Genomic DNA, 20,218 nt, shown 5'->3' with positions numbered 1-20,218 from the left:
GAATGCTGATCTTGAATGACACATGCTCAAGTGTTACCAAGAGGGCAATTTTCATTCGTCCCGAATGGAGCATCTCGGAGAAGGTAATGTTAACCATTCGGGGCATCTCATAGAAAAGAATCATAGGATCCCAACAGTGCAGGAGGCCATTCGAGCCATCAAGCCTGCACTGACAACAACCCCACCTAAGCCCCATCCCCGCATCTACCCTGCTAGTCCCTCTGACACTAAAGGGCAATTCAGCATGGCCAATAAACCTAACCTGCATGGGAGGAAACCAGAGCACCCAGTGGAAACCCAGGCAGATATGGGGAGAATGTGCAAATTCCACAGAGTCACCCAAGGCTGAATCCAGGTCCATGGCGCTGTGAGGCAGCAGTGCTAACCACTGTGCCACCGTGCTAAAGAATGGTTTTAGCAAGTTGACAAAGTGATGTGGCAAAATAAAATGCCTGGATTTCTCTGCAAGGATGTGCACCTGGGTGGTCCAACTTTACTTGTCTTCAGAACATCCCACCTTATCAGGCTTAGCCAAGACTATTTAACACAGATGAGTGTACGAAGATGGAACTGCTTTGCTCGTCCATTATTACCCAACAACTTTTCCAAAATAGTACCACATTTTAAAATATTTATTTTCTGATACAAATCATTTTAATGCATTTTTTTTTTACAAAAGATTTTTTACATGCAGACATTAATTGCTTTCTTCTTCTAGCCTGGCTTTTTTCGTAGAATCATTCTTCTCAATAAAATAATCTGCCAATTCACGAAGTGCTTTGTAACGGTGGGAGATCAAATTCTTTACCGCTTTTGGCATTTCTGCATAACTAGAGAGAGTCAATGAAAGACATATTATAGTATCGGCAAAGAAAATCGGGTAAAAATATCCACGTACACATTTTTAAAAGTGTTGGTGTCTCAGCAACGTGAAAAATATTTCAACACTTACGTTTGATCAAAGCCGTCAGGCTGAAAACAAGGATCCCAACCAAAGTTTCTGGGTCCCCGAGGATCGACTATCTTGCCCTACACGATGGAAAAGATCGAGTCATGTAGATTAGAAAAAAAACAACTCATTTTCAATCCATGCCATTGACAATTCTCCAGTGCACATTATTGCCACCCAGAGCCTTGCATCCATCATCATTTCATTCATGGGTCTTGGCAGCTAGGCCAGCATTTATAGCCCATCCCTAATCAACCTCCAGAAGGTGTTAGTGAGCCTTCTTCTTGAACTGGTGTAGTCCATGTGTTAGGGAGCGAGTTCCAGGATTCCAGTGAAGGAACAGCAATGCAGTTGCAAGTGAGGATGGCGTTTGGCTCATAGGGAAACTGGCAAGTGGTGGCGTTCCCATGTATCGACTGTGTTTGTCCTTCTAGGTGGTAGAGGTTATGGGTTTAGTAAGTGCTGGCTAAGGAGCTTTGGTGAGTTGCTGCAGTGCATCTTGTAGATGGTACACACTGTTGTGACTGCGTATCAGTGGCAGAGGGAGTGAATGCTGAAGGGGTGGATGGCCTGCCCATCAAGCGGGCTGCTTTGCCCTGGCTGGTGTCGAGCTTCAGGAGTGTTGTTCGAGCTGCGCTCATCCAGGCACCCAAACTATGGCCACTATCTCATCAATTTATTCCTTTCTTGCCCCAGAGATGACATCTGCTAAACTTTTATTTGTAAATCTGTTCCCAAGAAGAGAAGGGCATTGTTAGGTGAAAGGGCAAAAACAGTAAATGATTCTCTCACAATTTTAAACCTCCCACCCACTTCCCACTCCCTCTCACCTGAAGCCAGTAATTCACCTCACCTATTAATTAGTTGTGAATATGCACATCTGAATTGGACCCTATCCACAGCCAAGACACACACGCGCACTCTTCCAGCTCATTTCATTTAATAGTCATCAGAAGCAAAAAAACCTTCTGCTATCACCCCTCCCCTTCATAGCTAAGAAATGACAAGGAAAATTATAGTATACCCTGATTCCCTAATGCAGCAAAGAATGGTCAACAACATACTCCAGGAGCCAACTCAGCTTATGGGTCATTTTGACTATCGCTCTATGAATGGTATTTACCCAAGATCATCCTAACTGCTTTCACTCTTTGGATAGTTTCACAGACAAGAGGGGTTAGCACAAGAAATGGACTTCAGGTAGGCTGGTGCAGGCAGGGCCTCAAATTATTCAACAGAAATAGTCTGCCACATTGGAGACACTGTCGGGTTATTTTTGAATGGATGAACTAAAGGGCTGAATGGTCTTTGCCCAGATTTGCCTCAGGATATCCACACAAACTAATGTGACCCATCATTCTCCAGCTCAATGAGCTGTAGCGCTCAAGTAGCGAGAGACTTGGGCACAGCCCTTCATTGCAACTTAGAAACAGGAATAGGCCATTCAGCTGTGGGCGGCATGGTGGCACAGTGGTTAGCACTGCTGTCTCTCAGCGCCAAGGACCTGGGTTCGATTCCCGGCTTGGGTCACTGTCTGAGCAGAGTTTGCATGTTCTCCCCGTGTCTGCGTGGGTTTTCTCCAGGTGCTCCGGTTTCCTCCCACAGAGTGAAAGACGTGCTGGTTAGGTGCATTGGCCATGCTAAATTCTCCTTCAGTGTACCTAAACAGGCGCCAGAGTGTGGCGACTAGGGGATTTTCACAGTAACTTCATTGCAGTGTAGATGTAAGCCTACTTGCAACTAATAAATACATTTTTTGACTTTTGAGCCCTTGAGCCTGTCGTAGCTATCAGTTAAATCATTTCTGATCTGTATTCTGCTCCCATTTATCCACATTGTTTCCATTGCTTAATACCCTTAACAAAAAACAAACCATCGCATTTTTGAAATTTTCAAGTTACCAAGACTCAGCAGTGTTTTGGAGGAGAGAGCTCCAGATGACACCTTGGAGAAGGGGGCTGTTCAATTAATAAAATGATTAATTTTGAATCTGAGACTGAAATTTTTGTTATCCACAGGTATTAAGGGATATAGTGCAACGGTGGGTATGTGGAGTTACATCACAGATTAGTACTGATCTAATTGAATAGTGGATAAGTTCAGGGGCAAAACGTCTATTCATGTTCTTATGTTCCTCTTGTGCCCAGCTGCCAAGAAACACAAAAGGTTTGCATTTATTTAAGTGCCTTTCATGAACTTGGGATGTCCTAAAGCAATTTACAGCTAATGAAATCCTTTTGAAGTCCAGTCAATGTTGTAGGAAACCCAGCCAATTTGCACAGCTAAAAAGAAAATGTACCCCAATTTTGCCCAACTACAGAAAAGTACAACATGGGAGAAAAATCCACAGTTTTATGAATAGCTGTCAGCCATGTTGAGTTGGTAGCACTCGCTTCTGAGTCAAATGGTTCTGGGTTCAAGCCCCACTCCAGGACTTGAGCACAAAAATCAAAGCTGACACTCCAGCACAGTACTGAGGGAGTGCTGCGCTGATGAAGTTGTTGTTTTTGGCTGCTGAGATGCTAAACTGAAGCTCCATCTGCATTCTCCAGTGAATGTAAAAGATCCCATGGCACTATTGCGAAGAAGAGCAAGGGAGTTATCCCCAGTGTCCTGGCCAATATCTAACCTTCAATCAACACCACAAAGTCAGATTAACTAGTCATTATACATTGCTGTTGGTGGGAGCTTCCTGTGCACAAATTGGTTGCCACATTTCCTACATTACAACATTGATGACATTTCAGAAGTACTTTATTGGCTGCAAACCATTTTGGGACGTCCCGTGGCCATGTAATGTGCTATATTAAAAAAATCAAGTTTTGTTTTTGTTCACTCAACACTGACTGATAAAGCATCCTGACTTTGCACGTGGTTGTTGTTGCGAGACGAGAAATGGGGACATTCCCACACTACTGCACCGTTCCTTTGTAAATACATACCGGCGTTTTCCCTCGAAATAGCTTCACTGGGTCTTTTGGGTTTCCTGTGCTGTACGCAAAGGTACAGAGTGCATATGCTGATTTGTCTTCAAAGCCTGCCAACATCTTGTACAAACCTGGGAAGAGAAATACAAGGGTGGTGCAAATGAACAACAGTTGTATTTTTGTATTACCTCAGTAAAGATTAGGTGTTCTGATCAGTTAACACTAATAATATGCATTCTCCATACAGTTGGAGGGTAGAAAATCCCCTGCTACAAATTCATTTACGACTCGGGTTAACATTGCTGTCTGACTGAATGAAAGGTGTTGCCCTTTATTTTCCTTCTTCCAATTTTTAATATTTAATTAAATATTTAATATTCAAAATTATGAGGGGTTTTGATAAATGAGATATGGAGAAACTGTTTGCATTTGCAGAAGGTTCGGTGCACCCAGAAGACACAGATGAAAAATAATGGGCAAAAAAATTCATGTGGCATTAAGAAGTTTTATTTAGGGGAGGCAGAGGCGTAGTGGAATTCTCACTGGATGAATAAATCAGAGACTGGGGAATTGGGCAGGGTGGGGTGGGGTAATGCCCTGAAGACCGAGGTTCGAATCCCACCATGGCAGACGGTGAAGTGTGAATCCAATTAGACCTGGAATTAAAAGTCTAGTGATGACCATGAAACTAATTTTTTTCCCCCACTGATGATCATCTGGCCAGATCCATGGCAATGGAGGTTGACTCTTAAATGTCCTCTGAAATAGCCCAGCAAGTCACTCAGTTCAAGGGCAATCAGGGAAGGGCTAAAAATACCGGTCCAGCCAGTGATGCCCACATCCCATGAATGAATACAAAAATGTGCGCAGCGAGTTATGATGGTCACAAATGCACTGCCTAAACGGGCAGCAGAAGCAGATTCTTTAACAATTTTCAAAAGGGAAATGGATGTATTCATTCATATGAATGAATGAGGAGATGGTGGCATAATGGTAATGTTATTAGGCTGGCAATCCAGAGGCCCAGGCTAATGCTCTGGGGATATGGGTTCAAATCCCACCACGGCAATTAATAAATGGAATATTAAGTTAGCTTCTGTAATAGCGACCATGGAACTATCATTGTTTGTCCTAGTATTCCATCTGGTTCACTAATGTCCTTTAGGGGAAAAAAAAAATCCACAATGTGATTCTAGACCCGCAACAATGCAGTCGCCTTTCAACTGCCCTCTGAAATGGTCCAGCCAGCCACTCAGTTCAAGGGCAATTAGGGATGGGCAACAAATGCTGCCCTTGCCCATGATGACCACATCCCATGAAAGAATAAATAAAAACATTATGTACATTAATTATACACACACGCACATACATAAAAGAAATGTTTTCAGAAATATTGGGGAAGTGTGTGGGAATGGAACTAATTTGCAGCTCTTTCACAAGTATCGTGGTCCAAATGGCCTCCTCTGTGCTGTATGGTTCTACTTATTTGTCTCCTCGAGCTCTCATGTACAGTACTCACTCCAGAGAGTGGACTGTCAACCTGCACCCAAGCTCCAGGTTCTTGTATGCCCATCAATAGTCTCCATTCCGTATCTCTGTGCACTATTAGAGTCAGTTAAATTTAGAGGATCATAGAAATCCACAGCACAGAGGGGGGACATTCGGTCCATTGTGCCTGTCCCAGCCCAAAAAGAACTATCCTGAATAATCCCACTTCCCAGCTTGATTTTGTTCTGTAACACTGTAGTATGTAACACCTCATGTTCATATCCAACTATATATTTTTTTAAACTGTGACAAGGGTTTTGATCTGAATCACCCTTTCAGGTAACTAGTTCCTAACCTCAACCATGCTCAATCCCCCTACTTATACCAATCGCTTCAAACCTGGTTATTGATCTCTCTGCTAATGTTGTTCTTCAGGACCCCTCATATTCTTTCTTATACACCCAAATTAAATCTCCCCTCAGCCTCCTCCGTGTCCAATCCTTCGCCATAGCTAAAATTCTGTACTCCTATCCTCTCCAGTGCAATTGCATTTTTCTGTAATGCGGAGACCAGAATTGTGCACAGTGCACTAGCTGTGGCCTAACTAGCTTTTAGTACAGTTCTAGCAAAACCTGTTCACTCCCACTTTACTTCATTAGCTGAGCCATAGGACTCATCACATTTGCCTCTTGGACCATTTTATCTACCTGTTCTGCTACCCTCAAGAATCTATGGATGTGCACTCCAATGCTTCTTGCTTCCTTGAATTCTCAGGATCCTACCAGTTCTTGTGTATGCTCTTGACATTCCTGAGCCAGTTCCACTATTCGGAGATCAATCATGATCTGTGACCTAACTCCACATCCCTGCCTTTGCCCACGTCATTTAATACCTTTGGATAACAGAAATCCTAATCTCAAAGCTAAAATTAATAATTGATCGAGCATCAATTGCCATTTGCAGAAAAGAGTTCCAAACTTCCACCAATCTTTGCATGTACAAGTGGTTGCTAATTTTGCTCCTGAAAGCTCTGGCTTTAATATTTAGACTGCATTCCCCCACTCGTGCATTGTGGGGAAAAGCATTCTTTCTGGTTGTATCACAGCTTGGTATGGCTCCTGCTCTGCCCAAGACCGCAAGAAACTACAAAAGGTCATGAGTGTAGCCTAATCCATCACGCAAACCAGCCTCCCATCCATTGACTCTGTCTACACTCCCCGCTGCCTCAGCAAAGCAGCCAGCATAATTAAGGACTCCACGCACCCTGGACATTTAAATGCATTGTTTCATATTTCTGCAGATTGAATTCTTTTTGCCACTTTTCTGCCCCCCCTGACCAGTCCGTTGCTATCTTTCTGCAGACTACAGCTTTCTCACTATCCGTCACACAACCAATTTTTGTATTCTCTGCAAACCTCTTCAGCATGCCCCAACCATTTCAGTCTCAATCAAGGAACGATATCATGCAAAGCAATTTGCATATTCCTCAACACCACAGCCAAAGAAACCCTCTCCTATTGGTTCCATAAAGCAGCATGCTGGATTAGCAGTGTCATCAATTTGTTGTCACAGTGGACTCACTCACTACTCCAAGGCACAACTTGCTTTGCATCCCCCAACCACCATTTTCTCACTTCACATACACTAATCCCCCCCACCCAAATCCTCCCCACCATGGGTGAATTATTTCATTTAGTAGTAGCTTGCCCAGATGGCACAATGAAGACAAGCAATACTACGAATCAAACTCATCTTCCTGACAACAGGCAAGATGGCCCGAATGGCCTCCTCTGTTGCTATGTGATTCATTTGTCTTCTTTGATTCGATTTATTGTCACATGTATTAGCAAACAGTGAAAAGTATTGTTTCTTGCAAGCTGTACAGACAAAACATACCATTCATAGAGAAGGAAATGAGAGAGTGCAGAATGCAGTGTTACAGTCATAGCTAGGATGTAAAGATCAAGTTAATGCAAGGTAAGTCCATTCAAAAGTCTGACAGCAGCAGGGAAGAAGCTGTTCTTGAGTCGGTTGGTATGTGACCTCAGACTTTTGTATCTTTTTCCCAAAGGAAGAAGGTGGAAGAGAGAATGTCCGGGGTGTGTGGAGTCCTTAATTATGCTGGCTGCTTTGCTGAGGCAGCGGGAAGTGTAGACAGAGTCAATGGATGGGAGGCTGGTTTGCGTGATGGATTGGGCTACATTCATGACTTTTTGTAGTTCCTTGCGGTCTTGGATAGAGCAGGAGCCATACCAAGCTGTGATACAACCAGAAAGAATGCTTTCTGTGGTGCATCTGTAAAACTTGGAGAGAGCCGTAGCTGACATGCCAAATTTCCTTAGTCTTATGAGAAAGTAGAGGCATTGGTGGGCTTTCTTAACTATAGTGTCGGCATGGGGTGATCAGGACAGGTTGTTGGTGATCAGGACAGGTTGTTGGTTATCTGGACACCTAAAAACTTGAAGCTCTCGACCCTTTCTACTTCATCCCCACTGATGTAGACAGAGGCATGTTCTCCTTTCTGCTCCCTGAAGTTGATGACAATCTCCTTTGTTTTGTTGACATTGAGGGAGAGATTATTGTTGCCGCACCAGTTCACCAGATTCATGCGCAGTGCTCGCTCCAGAGGGCGGGGCTGGCAACTTGTAGCCAAGCTCCAGGTTCTTACATGCCCATCAATAGTCTCTCTTCCCCATCTCTGTACACTGTTACTAAACCAACTGGCCTGCCAGTAATATTTCTGAACAAACTAATAAAACCTGAAATTCAAAGATCGATTTATTTTTCTGCCACATCAACACATCATGTGACAAGTTTTCTTTCTTGAGTTTTGTCCCAAATTGCAGTGGCTGACGATGGCAGTTCAACTTGCACCTTGCCACTCTATATTTACAATCCTGGACAATGATCAGCAGCAGCGGGGGCATTGTTGTAAAATTCGATTCTGCTCACATGAGCACAATGGAGAGTATTCAAGATCAGGAATCTCAGCTGGTTTCATTTTTCTTGCTGCTCTCTGAGCCAGAGATGTTCAGTCAACATTAGCTCAGTGAAAACAGTAGCTACCAGGGATTGAACAAGGTGGATTTCTGAGTCTGTATTATTCATTATAACAACATGCAATCTAACCAAGGGGTGGTGGTGTGGTGGGGTGGGGCTAAGCTGTAGGGCATACACTTTTCTGATGTACAACTTTGACCATCTAACGAACTGTTAGATCTTCACCAATTGAACGGGTCAAAACTGAGTTTGATGGAGGGATTATGGAACCAAAATGGATAAATGGATTTAAGATATAGGCCAGCCATGACCCAGTTGAGTAGTGGAACAGGCTTGAGGGCTGAGTGGCCTACTCAGAGAGAGTGCAGAGAAGGTTTACCAGGATGTTGCCTGGTATGGAGGGTCTTAGCTATGAGGAGAGATTGGGTAAACTGGGGTTGTTCTCCCTGGAAAGACGGAGAATGAGGGGAGATCTAATAGAGGTGTACAAGATTATGAAGGGTATAGATAGGGTGAACAGTGGGAAGCTTTATCCCAGGTCGGAGGTGACGATCACGAGGGGTCACGGGCTCAAGGTGAGAGGGGCGAAGTATAACTTGGATATCAGAGGGATGTTTTTTTACACAGAGGGTGGTGGGGGCCTGGAATGCGCTGCCAAGTAGGGTGGTGGAGGCAGGCACGCTGACATCATTTAAGACTTACCTGGATAGTCACATGAGCAGCCTGGGAATGGAGGGATACAAACGATTGGTCTAGTTGGACCAAGGAGCGGCACAGGCTTGGAGGGCCGGAGGGCCTGTTTCCTGTGCTGTACTGTTCTTTGTACTCCTGCCCCTAACAAACCTCAAACAAGCTTATGGTTGATTGCATTAAAACAAAACCATGAAAGAGTTGTATCCTCTAAGCTTGAGACCAGAAGGAAGCCATGGCTTCTTGTAGCAACAGCCAGTCATTCAAATCCACTTCAATTAATCCCTCATCAGTAAGTGGGAACTGTGCCAATCTATCAAGGAGTATTCAGAGCAGCTGGCATACTTGACTTGAATCACACCTCTTGCAAGCTGTTGCAGAGTGACATGGCTGGCCATTACGGAACATACTATCTCCCTTCTGGTAGGAAGGGAAAGTGTGCTGGCAATTTGTCTGGAAAAAATATACAGGAAAGAGAGAAAAGAGAAATTCAAAAAACAAACCGCTATCCCTCAATACAGTTTAGCCAAAGACTGCCAGGTACAGGAGTACACAGGCTCTCTTATACTCTAAAAATATCACTCTAGACAACATACATTATATTTTAGTTCTCATAAATAATTGGGTATTTTATATGTAAATCCCCCAATGAGATCCCCCAAGGTCAATTATCTGAGTGTCTACTTGATACTTTGCCATTTCTATGACGTTATCCTCCTATTGCCTTATGCTGGAATGCTCATCCTAAATGCAACACAGTCCACAGCAAACCTCAACCAATCAACCCCAAAAAAAAACTTGGAATGAAATGCGACATACATGCATGCACATTGGGAGAAACGTATTTTCAATCTGACCACCAAATTTAGATCACAAACGGTAATGGAATTGGGGTAGCATATTGGCATGGTGGCAGTGGTTAGCACTGCTGCCTCACACCACCAGGAACCCGGTTCAATTCCGGCCTTGGGTGATTGTGTGGAGTTTGCATTCTCCCGGTGTCTGCGTGGGTTTCCTCTGGGTGCTCTGGTTTCCTTCCACAGTCCAAAGTTGTGCAGATGAGGTGGATTAATCATGCTAAATTGCCCCTTAGTGTCCAAAGATGTGTAGGTTAGGTGGATTACAGGGATAAGGTGGGGAAATGGACCTGGATAAGATGCTCTTTTGGAAAGTTGGTGCAGTCTTGCTGGACCAAATGCTTTCTTTTGCACTGTAGGGTTCCATGGATTCTATTGCGGACTGAAAATAGTGATAAATGGGTCATTTTTGGATGAACAGGATGTGGAATGCCACAAGCATCAATGTTAGGCCTCAGCTATAGATGCCAGTGTAAGATGGTAAGCAGGCACATTACAATCTCTAACACTAACTGGAAGATCTGGGCCTTTGCATTTTTTTTCCCCCTCAATCCAATATTCCTTTCCCCCTCTATTTTAATCTTTGTAACCGATCTGACATTGAATTCACCTTAGTCCTTCTAACTTCTCAAATCGCTCATCTCATTGGTTAAGGGGAGGGACTATCAAACACACTAATGACCAAAATCAATACCTTTGATTTGTCATCATCTTATATTGCCTCTCTAACCCATTACTATATCCTTGTATCATTTACAGAAAGTTAAGGCTTCAAACAATTGCTTTTAATGCCCTAAAATTACTAACCTTCAGGATGTAACTTTTCCAGGAACCATTTTCTAGAAGGAAATAGAAAAGAAATTATTTAGAAATCCCAAGTATGTCACAGGTGCCTGCAGCTACACGAAGTCGGAATTTCTGTTAGGAAAGGGTGACACGGTGCTAATGGGGGTAAATTGAACAGAGGTACAAATCAGCAATGATCAAAAAATCCCACAGGAATCAGAAGATGTGCCAGGATCTGTTTTCCACCAATGCTGCCTTAATGGCGGAGTATTTCCAGCTTTATTTTTGTTGCTTCTTCCACCCCAGTTCTGAGTTAACAGATCTCGGTCAGGTCGTGCCATTGGTCACAGTGGCCTGAGATTAGAGAGATCTTCAACCTCCCCCGCCCCCACAGTAATCTGTGCTAGAAAGGCCACATATACGGAGATTAGGCAAGACCAGAATCCATCCAAGTAAATTGGTGTACAGCAAATAAGATTAAGGAGTTGAATGCATGGCTACTAAAGATTGTGTGGGAAGAATGGGTTTCAATTCATGGGGCACTGGAACTGAGGAAAGTGGAAGCTGTAACACTGGGACGGTCTACACCAGAACCATGCTGGACCCAGTGTTCTGGCGAGTTGCATAACTAGGGTGGTAGAGAATGCTTTAAACTAAATAGTGGGGGTAATGGGTCATACGAAGGAAGTTTAGTTAATTAAGAGGAAAGGGGAAGTCAATAGAACAAGATAACAATAAGGGCAATGATAACTAGAATGCGGCAGGAAGGAACATATGTACGAACTTAAGAGTATGACAGTGGACAAGACCAGAGTTTGCAAAAATATTAAAAAGACAGAATTAAAGGCTCTGAATCTGAACACGTGTAACATTTGTAACTATTTGGATTGAATTGTCAGCACAAATAGAATATATTTGGCACGATAGCCATTACAGAGATGTGGCTACAAGGTGACCATTGGGACCTGAATATTTAAGAGTACTTGATATGTCAGAATGATAGGAAACTAGGAAGAGGAGGTAGGGTGTCTCTGCTAATTTTGGATGACATTAGTGCAATAGTGAGACATAAACTTGGTTCGAAAGATCAAATGGAATCAGTTCAGGTGGAGATACGAAACAGCAAAGATTTTCCAAAATTCCCTAGGTTCTGGAAAGGTCAAATCTGATTGGAAAAAGTGAACACAGCTCATCCATTCAGGAAAAAGGAAGGAAACAGAAAGTGGGAAACAATAAGCCAGTTCGCTTAACGTCTGTCAGAGGAAAATGATGGAATCTATTACTAAGGAGGTATAGCAGCAGGCTTTAGAAAATCTTCAAGCAATCAGGCAGGTTTTGTGAAAGGGAGATTGTGTTGACGAATTTATTAGAGCTCTTTGAGGAAGTAACAAGTAATGTGAATAAAAGGGAACCTGTAGATTTGCTGCACTTGGATTTCCAAAGTTGTCACTTCAATAGGTTGCTACATAAAATTAGAATTCATGGTGCAGGAGTTAACATATTAGCAAGAAGAAGAATTAGTTAGCTAACAGAAAGGAGAGAGTTGGGAAAAATGGGTCAATTTTGGTTTGGCAAGCTCTATGTAATGGAGTGCCATAGTGATCAGAGCTAGGGTCTCAACTATTTACAATTTACATCAATGACAGGTGAAATTTGTTACGGTTGTTATGACAGAATGTATGATTATTAATTTTATGATATAAAAATAGGTAGGAAAATAAGTTGTGAAGAGGACATATGGAGTCTCCAAGAGGGATACAGATAGTTTAAATGAGTGGGCAAAAATTCAAACAAATGGGAGCATAATGCAAGAAAATGTGAACTTGCCCATTTTGGCAGGAAGAATAAAAAAGGCAGCATAATATTTAAATGGAGAGAGATTGCAGAACTCCGAGGTTCAGAGGGATCTGGGTGTCCTGGTACATGAACCATAAGATATTGGTATGCAGGTACAGCAAGTGATTCGAAAGCCAAATAAAAAATGTTGGGGCTTATTGCAAGGGGAATGGAATATAAAAGTACGGAAGTTCTGCAATAGTTGTACAGGACGTTGGTGAGATCACATCTCGAGCATTGAGTACAGTTTTGGTTTCCTTACTTAAGAAAGGATATAACTGCATTAGAAACTGTTCAGGGAGGGACGGGTTGGGCCTTTATCCAACGGAGTTTAGAAAATTGAGAGGTGATCTTATTGAAACATACAAGATCTTGAGGGGACTTGACAGCGTAGATGCGGAGAGGATATTTCCCCGTGTGAGGGAATCTAGAAATAGGAAGCATGTTTTAAAAATAACGGGTCTCCCTTTTTAGACAGAGATGAGGAGAATTTTTTCTCTCTCTGTGCGTCATTAGTCTGTGGAAATTTCTTCCTAGAGCAATGAAGGCAGAGCCACAATAATTTTAAGGTTGAGTTTGATAAATTCTTGACTGACAAGGGAGTCAAAAGTTATGGGGGTGAGGAAGACAGAGGGCCGCATTCTCTGACCTCACCTGCTGCTGGGATTCTCTGGTCCCGCTGCGGTGAATGGAGATATGGCCAAGTGCCAAATTTTCCGTTCTCGCTGGCAGTGGGGAGTGAACGGCTGGAGAATTCCGGTCAGAACAATAGGGTTGTGGCCACAATCAAATCAAGCATGATATTATTAAATGGTGGGGCAGGCTTGATGGGCTGAATGGCCTACATTCCTGCTTCTAGTTTGCATGTTCGCACTTCTGCCAACGCTCACCACCATCAAGGTTTGGTTCAAGATCTAATGCAAAACCAAAGTGGAACAGCCTACACCAACAATAGAGCCGCTCCATACTAAACCTCCAGTATTTCCCTGGAGGGAAATACTGGAGGTTATTATATATTTCTCAATGGTTTACAACTAGTCTCCATGACTCATCACCACTTAGTCACATCAATAATGCGACTGTAAGGACAAAGGCTATAGACTTCTCAGCCGACTGGTTTATCTTTGACCTCTAAAAACCTGTCTATGTGGTTGAATGATGTGGAGATGCCGGCGTTGGACTGGGGTAAACACAGTAAGAAGTTTAACAACACCAGGTTAAAGTCCAACAGGTTTATTTGGTAGCAAAAGCCACACAAGCTTTCGGAGCTGCAAGCCCCTTCTTCAGGTGAGTGGGAATTCTGTTCACAAACAGAGCATATAATCAAGATTCGAACACAGGACCCCAGAACAGGAGCTGAGTTTCTGTATTAATAGTCTAGTGATAATACCTCCCCTATATGCTCTGTTTGTGAACAGAATTCCCACTCACCTGAAGAAGGGGCTTGCAGCTCCGAAAGCTTGTGTGGCTTTTGCTACCAAATAAACCTGTTGGACTTTAACCTGGTGTTGTTAAACTTCTTACTATGTGGTTGAAGTCAGGAGTGCGATGAAACAGCTCTCTGGATGGGTGCAGTGGCAACAGATTAAGAAAACTTGACCATTTGATTTACAGGATGCACGCACCACACCAACTCCAATCCATGACTCCCACCAATCAGCAGGGCTAGATTGGGTCAAATTTCTAGCATTCCCTACCCAACCTCATTGCGGGAGGACTAGTAGAAAGATGCTAATGCTGCAAGTAGATCCAAACACCACCTCCTCAGGACAACTAAGGTTGGGCAATAAATGTGACCTTGCCAGTATAGCTCGCATCCCGAGATCCAGGAAAAAATATCTTTGATGATATGCAGAATGGTGACCATTTAGGAGATTTTGCATGGAACTTTTACAGTACAGAAACAGACCAAAGCCCAGCAGATCCACACCGTTGTTTATGTTTCACACCAGCCTCCTCCACCTGAGCTCATTTCACGAGAAGCATATCCAACTTTGGCTTTCCCTCTCCTTTACTTAGTTAGCCTCCTCTTAAATGCATCTATGCCAGTCACCTCAACTATGAGTTTCATGAGACACGAGTTTCAGCATTGAGGGGAGGTGATGGCCTAGTGGTATTATCACTAGACTATTAATACAGAAACTCAGCTACTGTTCTGGGGACCTGTGTTTGAATCTCGCCACGGCAGATGGTGGAATTTGAAGTCAATTAAAAAATAAAAAATAAAAAATCGGGAATTAAGAATCTACTGATAACCATGAAACTATTGTCGATTGTTGGAAAAACCCATCTGGTGCACTAATGTCCCTTTAGGGAAGGAAATCTGCTGTCCTTACCCAGTCTGGCTGACATGTGACTCCAGAACCACAGCAATGTGGTTGACTCTCAATTGCCCTCAGACAACTAGGGATGGGCAATGAATGCTGGCCGGCCATGTCCATGTCTCAGGGATGAATAAAAAAAAATTCTCCTTCGATAAAGAAGTTTCTCCTCAGTCACTTGAGCAGTGAGAAAGGAATCCTGTTCATCAGCGAGGGGCTCTTTCTTTTTCTTCAGTTGGCTCTAGATAAGGATGGCAGTCCACAAGAATAAAACTTGAGTTGACCCAAGACTAATGACACCCGATCTGTACTGCACACCAGTGGCTTTGATAGTTTGGTAGCCTCAGTTTGGGGGTTCCATATATTGTTTGCAGAAAACCACTTGGTTGAATTTGGGAGGATTCAGCCTCACTCAAAAAGAATCTCTCAACCGTGTGCTGTGAAAGGATAAAGTTCAGTGAGTTGGATATTTTCAAATCAATAAATTCTCGAAGAGAATTCTGAACCAATAAAAAAGGTTCTAGAGTCACTGCTGAAGCAAAAACACACAGCAGTTGGTCTTCCTCGCTCTGGCCTCATACAATACTTGGACTGGGCTGTTAGAACAATTTCCAACCTAAAAGCAGCCAAAGGACGTAAGCTTGACTTGGAAGATCAGGATGTTGGCAGCAGTGACCAGCATAACTTTCAGGATGCTCTTCAAAATCTTCCAAAGTGACTCAATGCCAAGGCAAGTTCCCAGAATCTCGTCTCGGAACTCCGACTGTAACCTGGAGATGCTGAAAACGTGGATAAATGGACAATTGTGGGATTCCTCCGGGTGCTCTGGTTTCCCCCCACAATCCAAAGATTTAGGGGGATTAGCGGAGTAAATATATGCGGTTACTGAGATAGAGTTGCTCTGTTGGGAGAGTCAGTACAGACTCGTGGGTCAAGTGGCCTCCTCCTGCACTGGAGGGATTCTAAGATTTAAACATGAAAAACATGTTCAGACAAATCCCTAAATACCACTGTTACTTTAATCCTCTTAAGCCAACCCATCCTTGTTACTGAAGGTGCTCCAGTACACAACTATGTTCTACACTGCTATTTATTACCCAGGCCTTGCCAACAGAATATAACTATTTTTAGTGTCTTTATGATTAAGTCACATTTTCACATATCTAAAATATATACTGATCTCCATTTCTCCTCGCTCCAGCCTGGTATTAGCAGAATATGCAGTTCACTTTAAACTCACTTGCAACCTACACGGGTATTCCTCCTGCGTATATTACAATGTAATATTTTTGGCTTACGGTTACAGTCGGCAATAAATTCTTACAAAGTTCCTGTTAAATGTGGCTATAGAAATATTGTGTGGTATAGCATGTGTGTTTGCTGCCACCTGATGGTGATGTGCAGTACTGAGCACATTTAGTGAAGAACTTCAGTAACAGCATCTGACGCCTTGTTCAGATTCGACCACCTCCAGCACAGCAAGAGTTATGAATGATAATAAGCTGCATTCAATTGACTGAACCTAAATCTTTAGGTGACAGTTACCAGTGACCCCGAATGTGTCTGCGTGTCGGCTAGATGTACAATGCAGTGCATTTCTTATTTTCTGGTCACGGGACCCATTGTCAATTACTGAACCCGAAATGTGCACAGTACTGCACAATGATTTTTTTCTCATGTTGAAGCAGAAGTCAATTGACTGATTAATAAAAACGAGGAGGGTGGACAATGTAATTTATTTTTTACAAACTTCTCCCAAAAATAACTTGACAGCGATCCACCTGGGTCACTAATGTCCTTTAGGGAAGTATTCTGCCGTCCTTACCCGGTCTGGCCTACATGTGACTCCAGATCCACAGCAATGTGGTTGACTCTCAACTACTCTCCAAGGGCAACAAATGCTGGCCAGCCAGCAATGCCCATGTCCCATGAATGAATTTAAAAAATTCCTAGTTGTACAAATAGCCTCAAAGAAAACCCTAGTAAACAAATAGTTTAATGTTTCTGACAAGCCTATCTCCAGCCTGTTACCACCAAGTGAACAGGGATGGGCTCACCTCCTGCCCTCTGGCTGCTAATCTCAGTACTTGGGTATAAGTCAGAGACTCAATCACCGTTGGCATGATTCTCCTATATACTTCCTGCCCAATAGGATTTCCCAGTCTTCCAGTCCAGTTCATGATGCTCCGTCACACATACAGGTTATACTCGAGGCATGAAATGTTCAGCACAGTGCTTGAAAAAGGTGTTTGTAGTGGTTCATCCCCACCACCAAGTCAGAGGTTCGTGGGTTCAAGCCTGACTTCAGAGACTTGAGCACAAGATCTGGGCTGACACTGAGGGAACACTGCTGTCTTTTAGACAACATTTTAAAATCATAGAATCCTTACAGTGCAGAAGAAAGCCATTCAGCCCAGTGAGCCTGCATCGACAACAATCCCACCCAGGCCTTAACCGCACGTATTTACCCTGCTAATCCCCCTGACACTCAGGGGCAATCAACCTAACCTGCACATCTTTGGACTGTGGGAGAAACCGCAGCACCCAGAGGAAACCCATGCAGACACGGGGAGAACATGCAAACTCCACACAGATAGTTACCCAAGGCTGGAATTGAAACTGGGTCCCTGGCGCTGCGAGGCAGCAGTGCTAACCACTGTGCTGACTATCACCACAGGTGGGCTTTAAAGGTCCCATGGCAGTATCCAAGGTGCAAGGGAGTTCTTTGGGTATCTTGGCCAACACTTATTGTTCAACCAACATCACTGAAGGAGTAACTGGTCATGATCACACTGCTGTATGTCAGAGCTTGCTGTTGGATACTGTGCTTCTTGACATTACAATGGCGAGTGCTAGTCTTCATCAGTTGTACAAAACTTTGGGGTGTCTGAAGGTTGTGGAAATAAAATAAAAAAACTTTATAAAAATGAGTCACTTTTGCTATGAATGTTTTTTTAAAAATCTGCTGAGTTATTCTCACTTCTGTACACCTTTAAACAAATAATTTGATAGATTTTACCCTTAGAGATATGGATTGCCAGACTGGCAATTTTTCACCATTTTGGAAAGGTCCAAAGGATGGGAATGCTGTCATATTTCTGGTGCACACCTCAGTGTGCAAAGGCTTCACTCCTGAGGCAATGCTATCCCACTTGTGGCGTTTGCAGGACAAGTTTTGTTTCTATAAGAAGCTTGGGCTTGCTAATGGCAGCTAATTTTATGTGTGTTTCAGTATACGCACTGGTGCGAAGCTCAAATTATAACAGTACAACCTATGAAGGGTAGAAGGTAATCTCATTGAAACGGACAAGATGCTGAGGGGGGTTGATAGGGTCGCCATGGAGAAGTTGGGGAATCTCGAACAAGGCACATAGTTGAACATGGTGTCCATCATTTAAAGACACAGGTGAAGAGAAATTCTTTCAGAGGGTTTTGGGTCTTTGGAATTCTCTACTTAGAGGGTTATGGATGCTCCATCGTCGAGTCTATGCAGGGCCACAAAAGACGGATTCTTGGTCTGTCAGACAATCAAAGGGACTGGGTGGGAAAGTGGAGTCGAGGCAGAAGATCAGCCACGATCGTATTGAGTTGTGAAACAGGCACATGGTGCCATATGGTTTACAGCCCCCATTTTGTGTGTTCTTAGAACCGGCCAATAAGGAAGAAAAATCACAAACAATCCTTCATGCTTTCAAACTCCATCGGTTTCTTTAATCTTTTTTCGCATGAGGTAGCAGTCAAACTCTATTAAAAATAATGCATAACATCAACCAAGGCCAGAGTAATCTCGTGGGCTAGATTTGATCACTTAAGAGCAGCACAGTGGTTAGAACTGCTGCCTCACAGGGCCAGGGACCTAGGTTCGATTCAAGGCTTAGGTCACTGTGTACAGAGTCTGCACATTCTCCCAGTGTCTGCGTGGGTTTCCGCTGGGTGCTCCAGTTTCCTCCCACAGTCCGAAAAATGTGCTGGTTCGGTACATTGGCCATGCTGAATTCTCCCTCAGTGTACCTGAACAGGCACCGGAGTGTAGGCGACTAGGGGATTTTCACAGTAACTTCATCGCAGTGTTAATGTAAACCTACTTGTGACACCAATAAATAAACTTTAAACTTCAATGTGTTCGGAAAAGAATTTTCCAGAGTTCTCCCCCATGCCATTTGGCCTTGGCTTTTAACCTAATTTCTCACCTCTCCCAGGAGATTCCATGGATTCCAGGTAGGATGGGGAGTTTACATTGTGATGCACAAAACATCATGATGGTGTGGGGTGGATCGCTTCCTGTCATTTAATTCTATCGAACCACCTTGCTTCCATACTCCTTTAATACCTTCGCCTCTCAACATCCATCCATCGAAGTTTCAAAACTTTCAATTGGTCTAGCTTCAAAAATGTTTGGAGTAGAGATAACCAGATTTCCACTCCCCCTTTGTATGAACTGCTTACTGACATTATCCCCGAATGATCTAGCTTTAATTTCAAGGGTTTTGACCTCTTATTCTAGACTCCTCCACCAGAGGATATAGCTTGCCCCATCTATCTTATCACATCTTTAATATCATTTGAATTATACATCCCCTAATCTTCTATAGATAAGGGAATTGTAGGTCTAGTCAGTACACCCTGTCCTTAAGATTTAAATCCTTTTTGCCTCAGTATCTTTGACTAACCTGTGCTGCACTCGCTCCAAGACCAAAATATCCTTCTTGAGATCTGGTGCCAGAACTGAATGTGGTACTCTAGACGGGGTTTAACCAGAGCTGAAACATGACTTCTACCTCTTTGTATTTCATCCCTTCAGCTTTAAACTGCGTTTGTACCTGAACACTAGACATCAGTGATTTCTGTTCTTATACCAAGTTCTGTTCCCCTTTGACCCATGTACTCCTGACCTACATTGGTTCCTTGTCTAGCAAGGTCTTAATTTTTAAAACACTCGCCCTGGTTTTAATATCTCCTCATGGCCATGCCCTTCCCTATCTCTGTAACCTTGGCCAATGCCACAACCGTAGTGTGGTGTCTGCGCTGCTTTAATTCTGACATCTTGGACAATCCCAATTGTAAGTGCTCCAAGCTAGTCCCAAGCTCTAGCATTCACTCCCTCACTTTCCTCCTTTTAAGACATTTCTTAAAACATGCCCCTTTGACCAAGCTTCCGATCATCTGGCCCAATCTCTCCATTATGGTTTGGTGTCACAGCTGGTTTCATTATGCTGCTGGGAAGCACCTTGGGACAAATTCATTATGTTCAAAATGCCAGACAAATATGTCGTTGTAGATTCCCAAATCTCTCTGTGGCTCCACAGTTCTGAGCTTCTCACCATTCAGAGAATACACTGAACTATCTTAAGTCCAACTCTCATT

General features: G+C 43.2%; 1 protein-coding gene across 1 annotated transcript in view; it reads right to left on the bottom strand.

The window, feature by feature from the left end:
• Positions 1-617: 617 nt before the first annotated feature.
• Positions 618-20,218, bottom strand: part of itpa (inosine triphosphatase (nucleoside triphosphate pyrophosphatase)) — a 28,667-nt gene continuing 9,066 nt past the window's right edge. Inside the window, exons 5-8 of the mRNA XM_078219331.1 lie at positions 10,719-10,750; positions 3,892-4,007; positions 953-1,029; positions 618-830 (exon numbers count right to left, since the gene is read on the bottom strand). Coding sequence (XP_078075457.1) covers positions 698-830; positions 953-1,029; positions 3,892-4,007; positions 10,719-10,750 — 358 coding nt within the window. The 3' untranslated portion in view covers positions 618-697. The remainder of the gene's footprint in view (positions 831-952; positions 1,030-3,891; positions 4,008-10,718; positions 10,751-20,218) is intronic.

This window comes from Mustelus asterias, chromosome 8 (genome assembly GCF_964213995.1).
Source record: "Mustelus asterias chromosome 8, sMusAst1.hap1.1, whole genome shotgun sequence".
In the NCBI taxonomy this organism is placed as follows: domain Eukaryota; kingdom Metazoa; phylum Chordata; class Chondrichthyes; order Carcharhiniformes; family Triakidae; genus Mustelus; species Mustelus asterias.
Note: the sequence above shows the minus strand (reverse complement) of the source record. Positions and strands in the feature narration are given on the sequence as shown.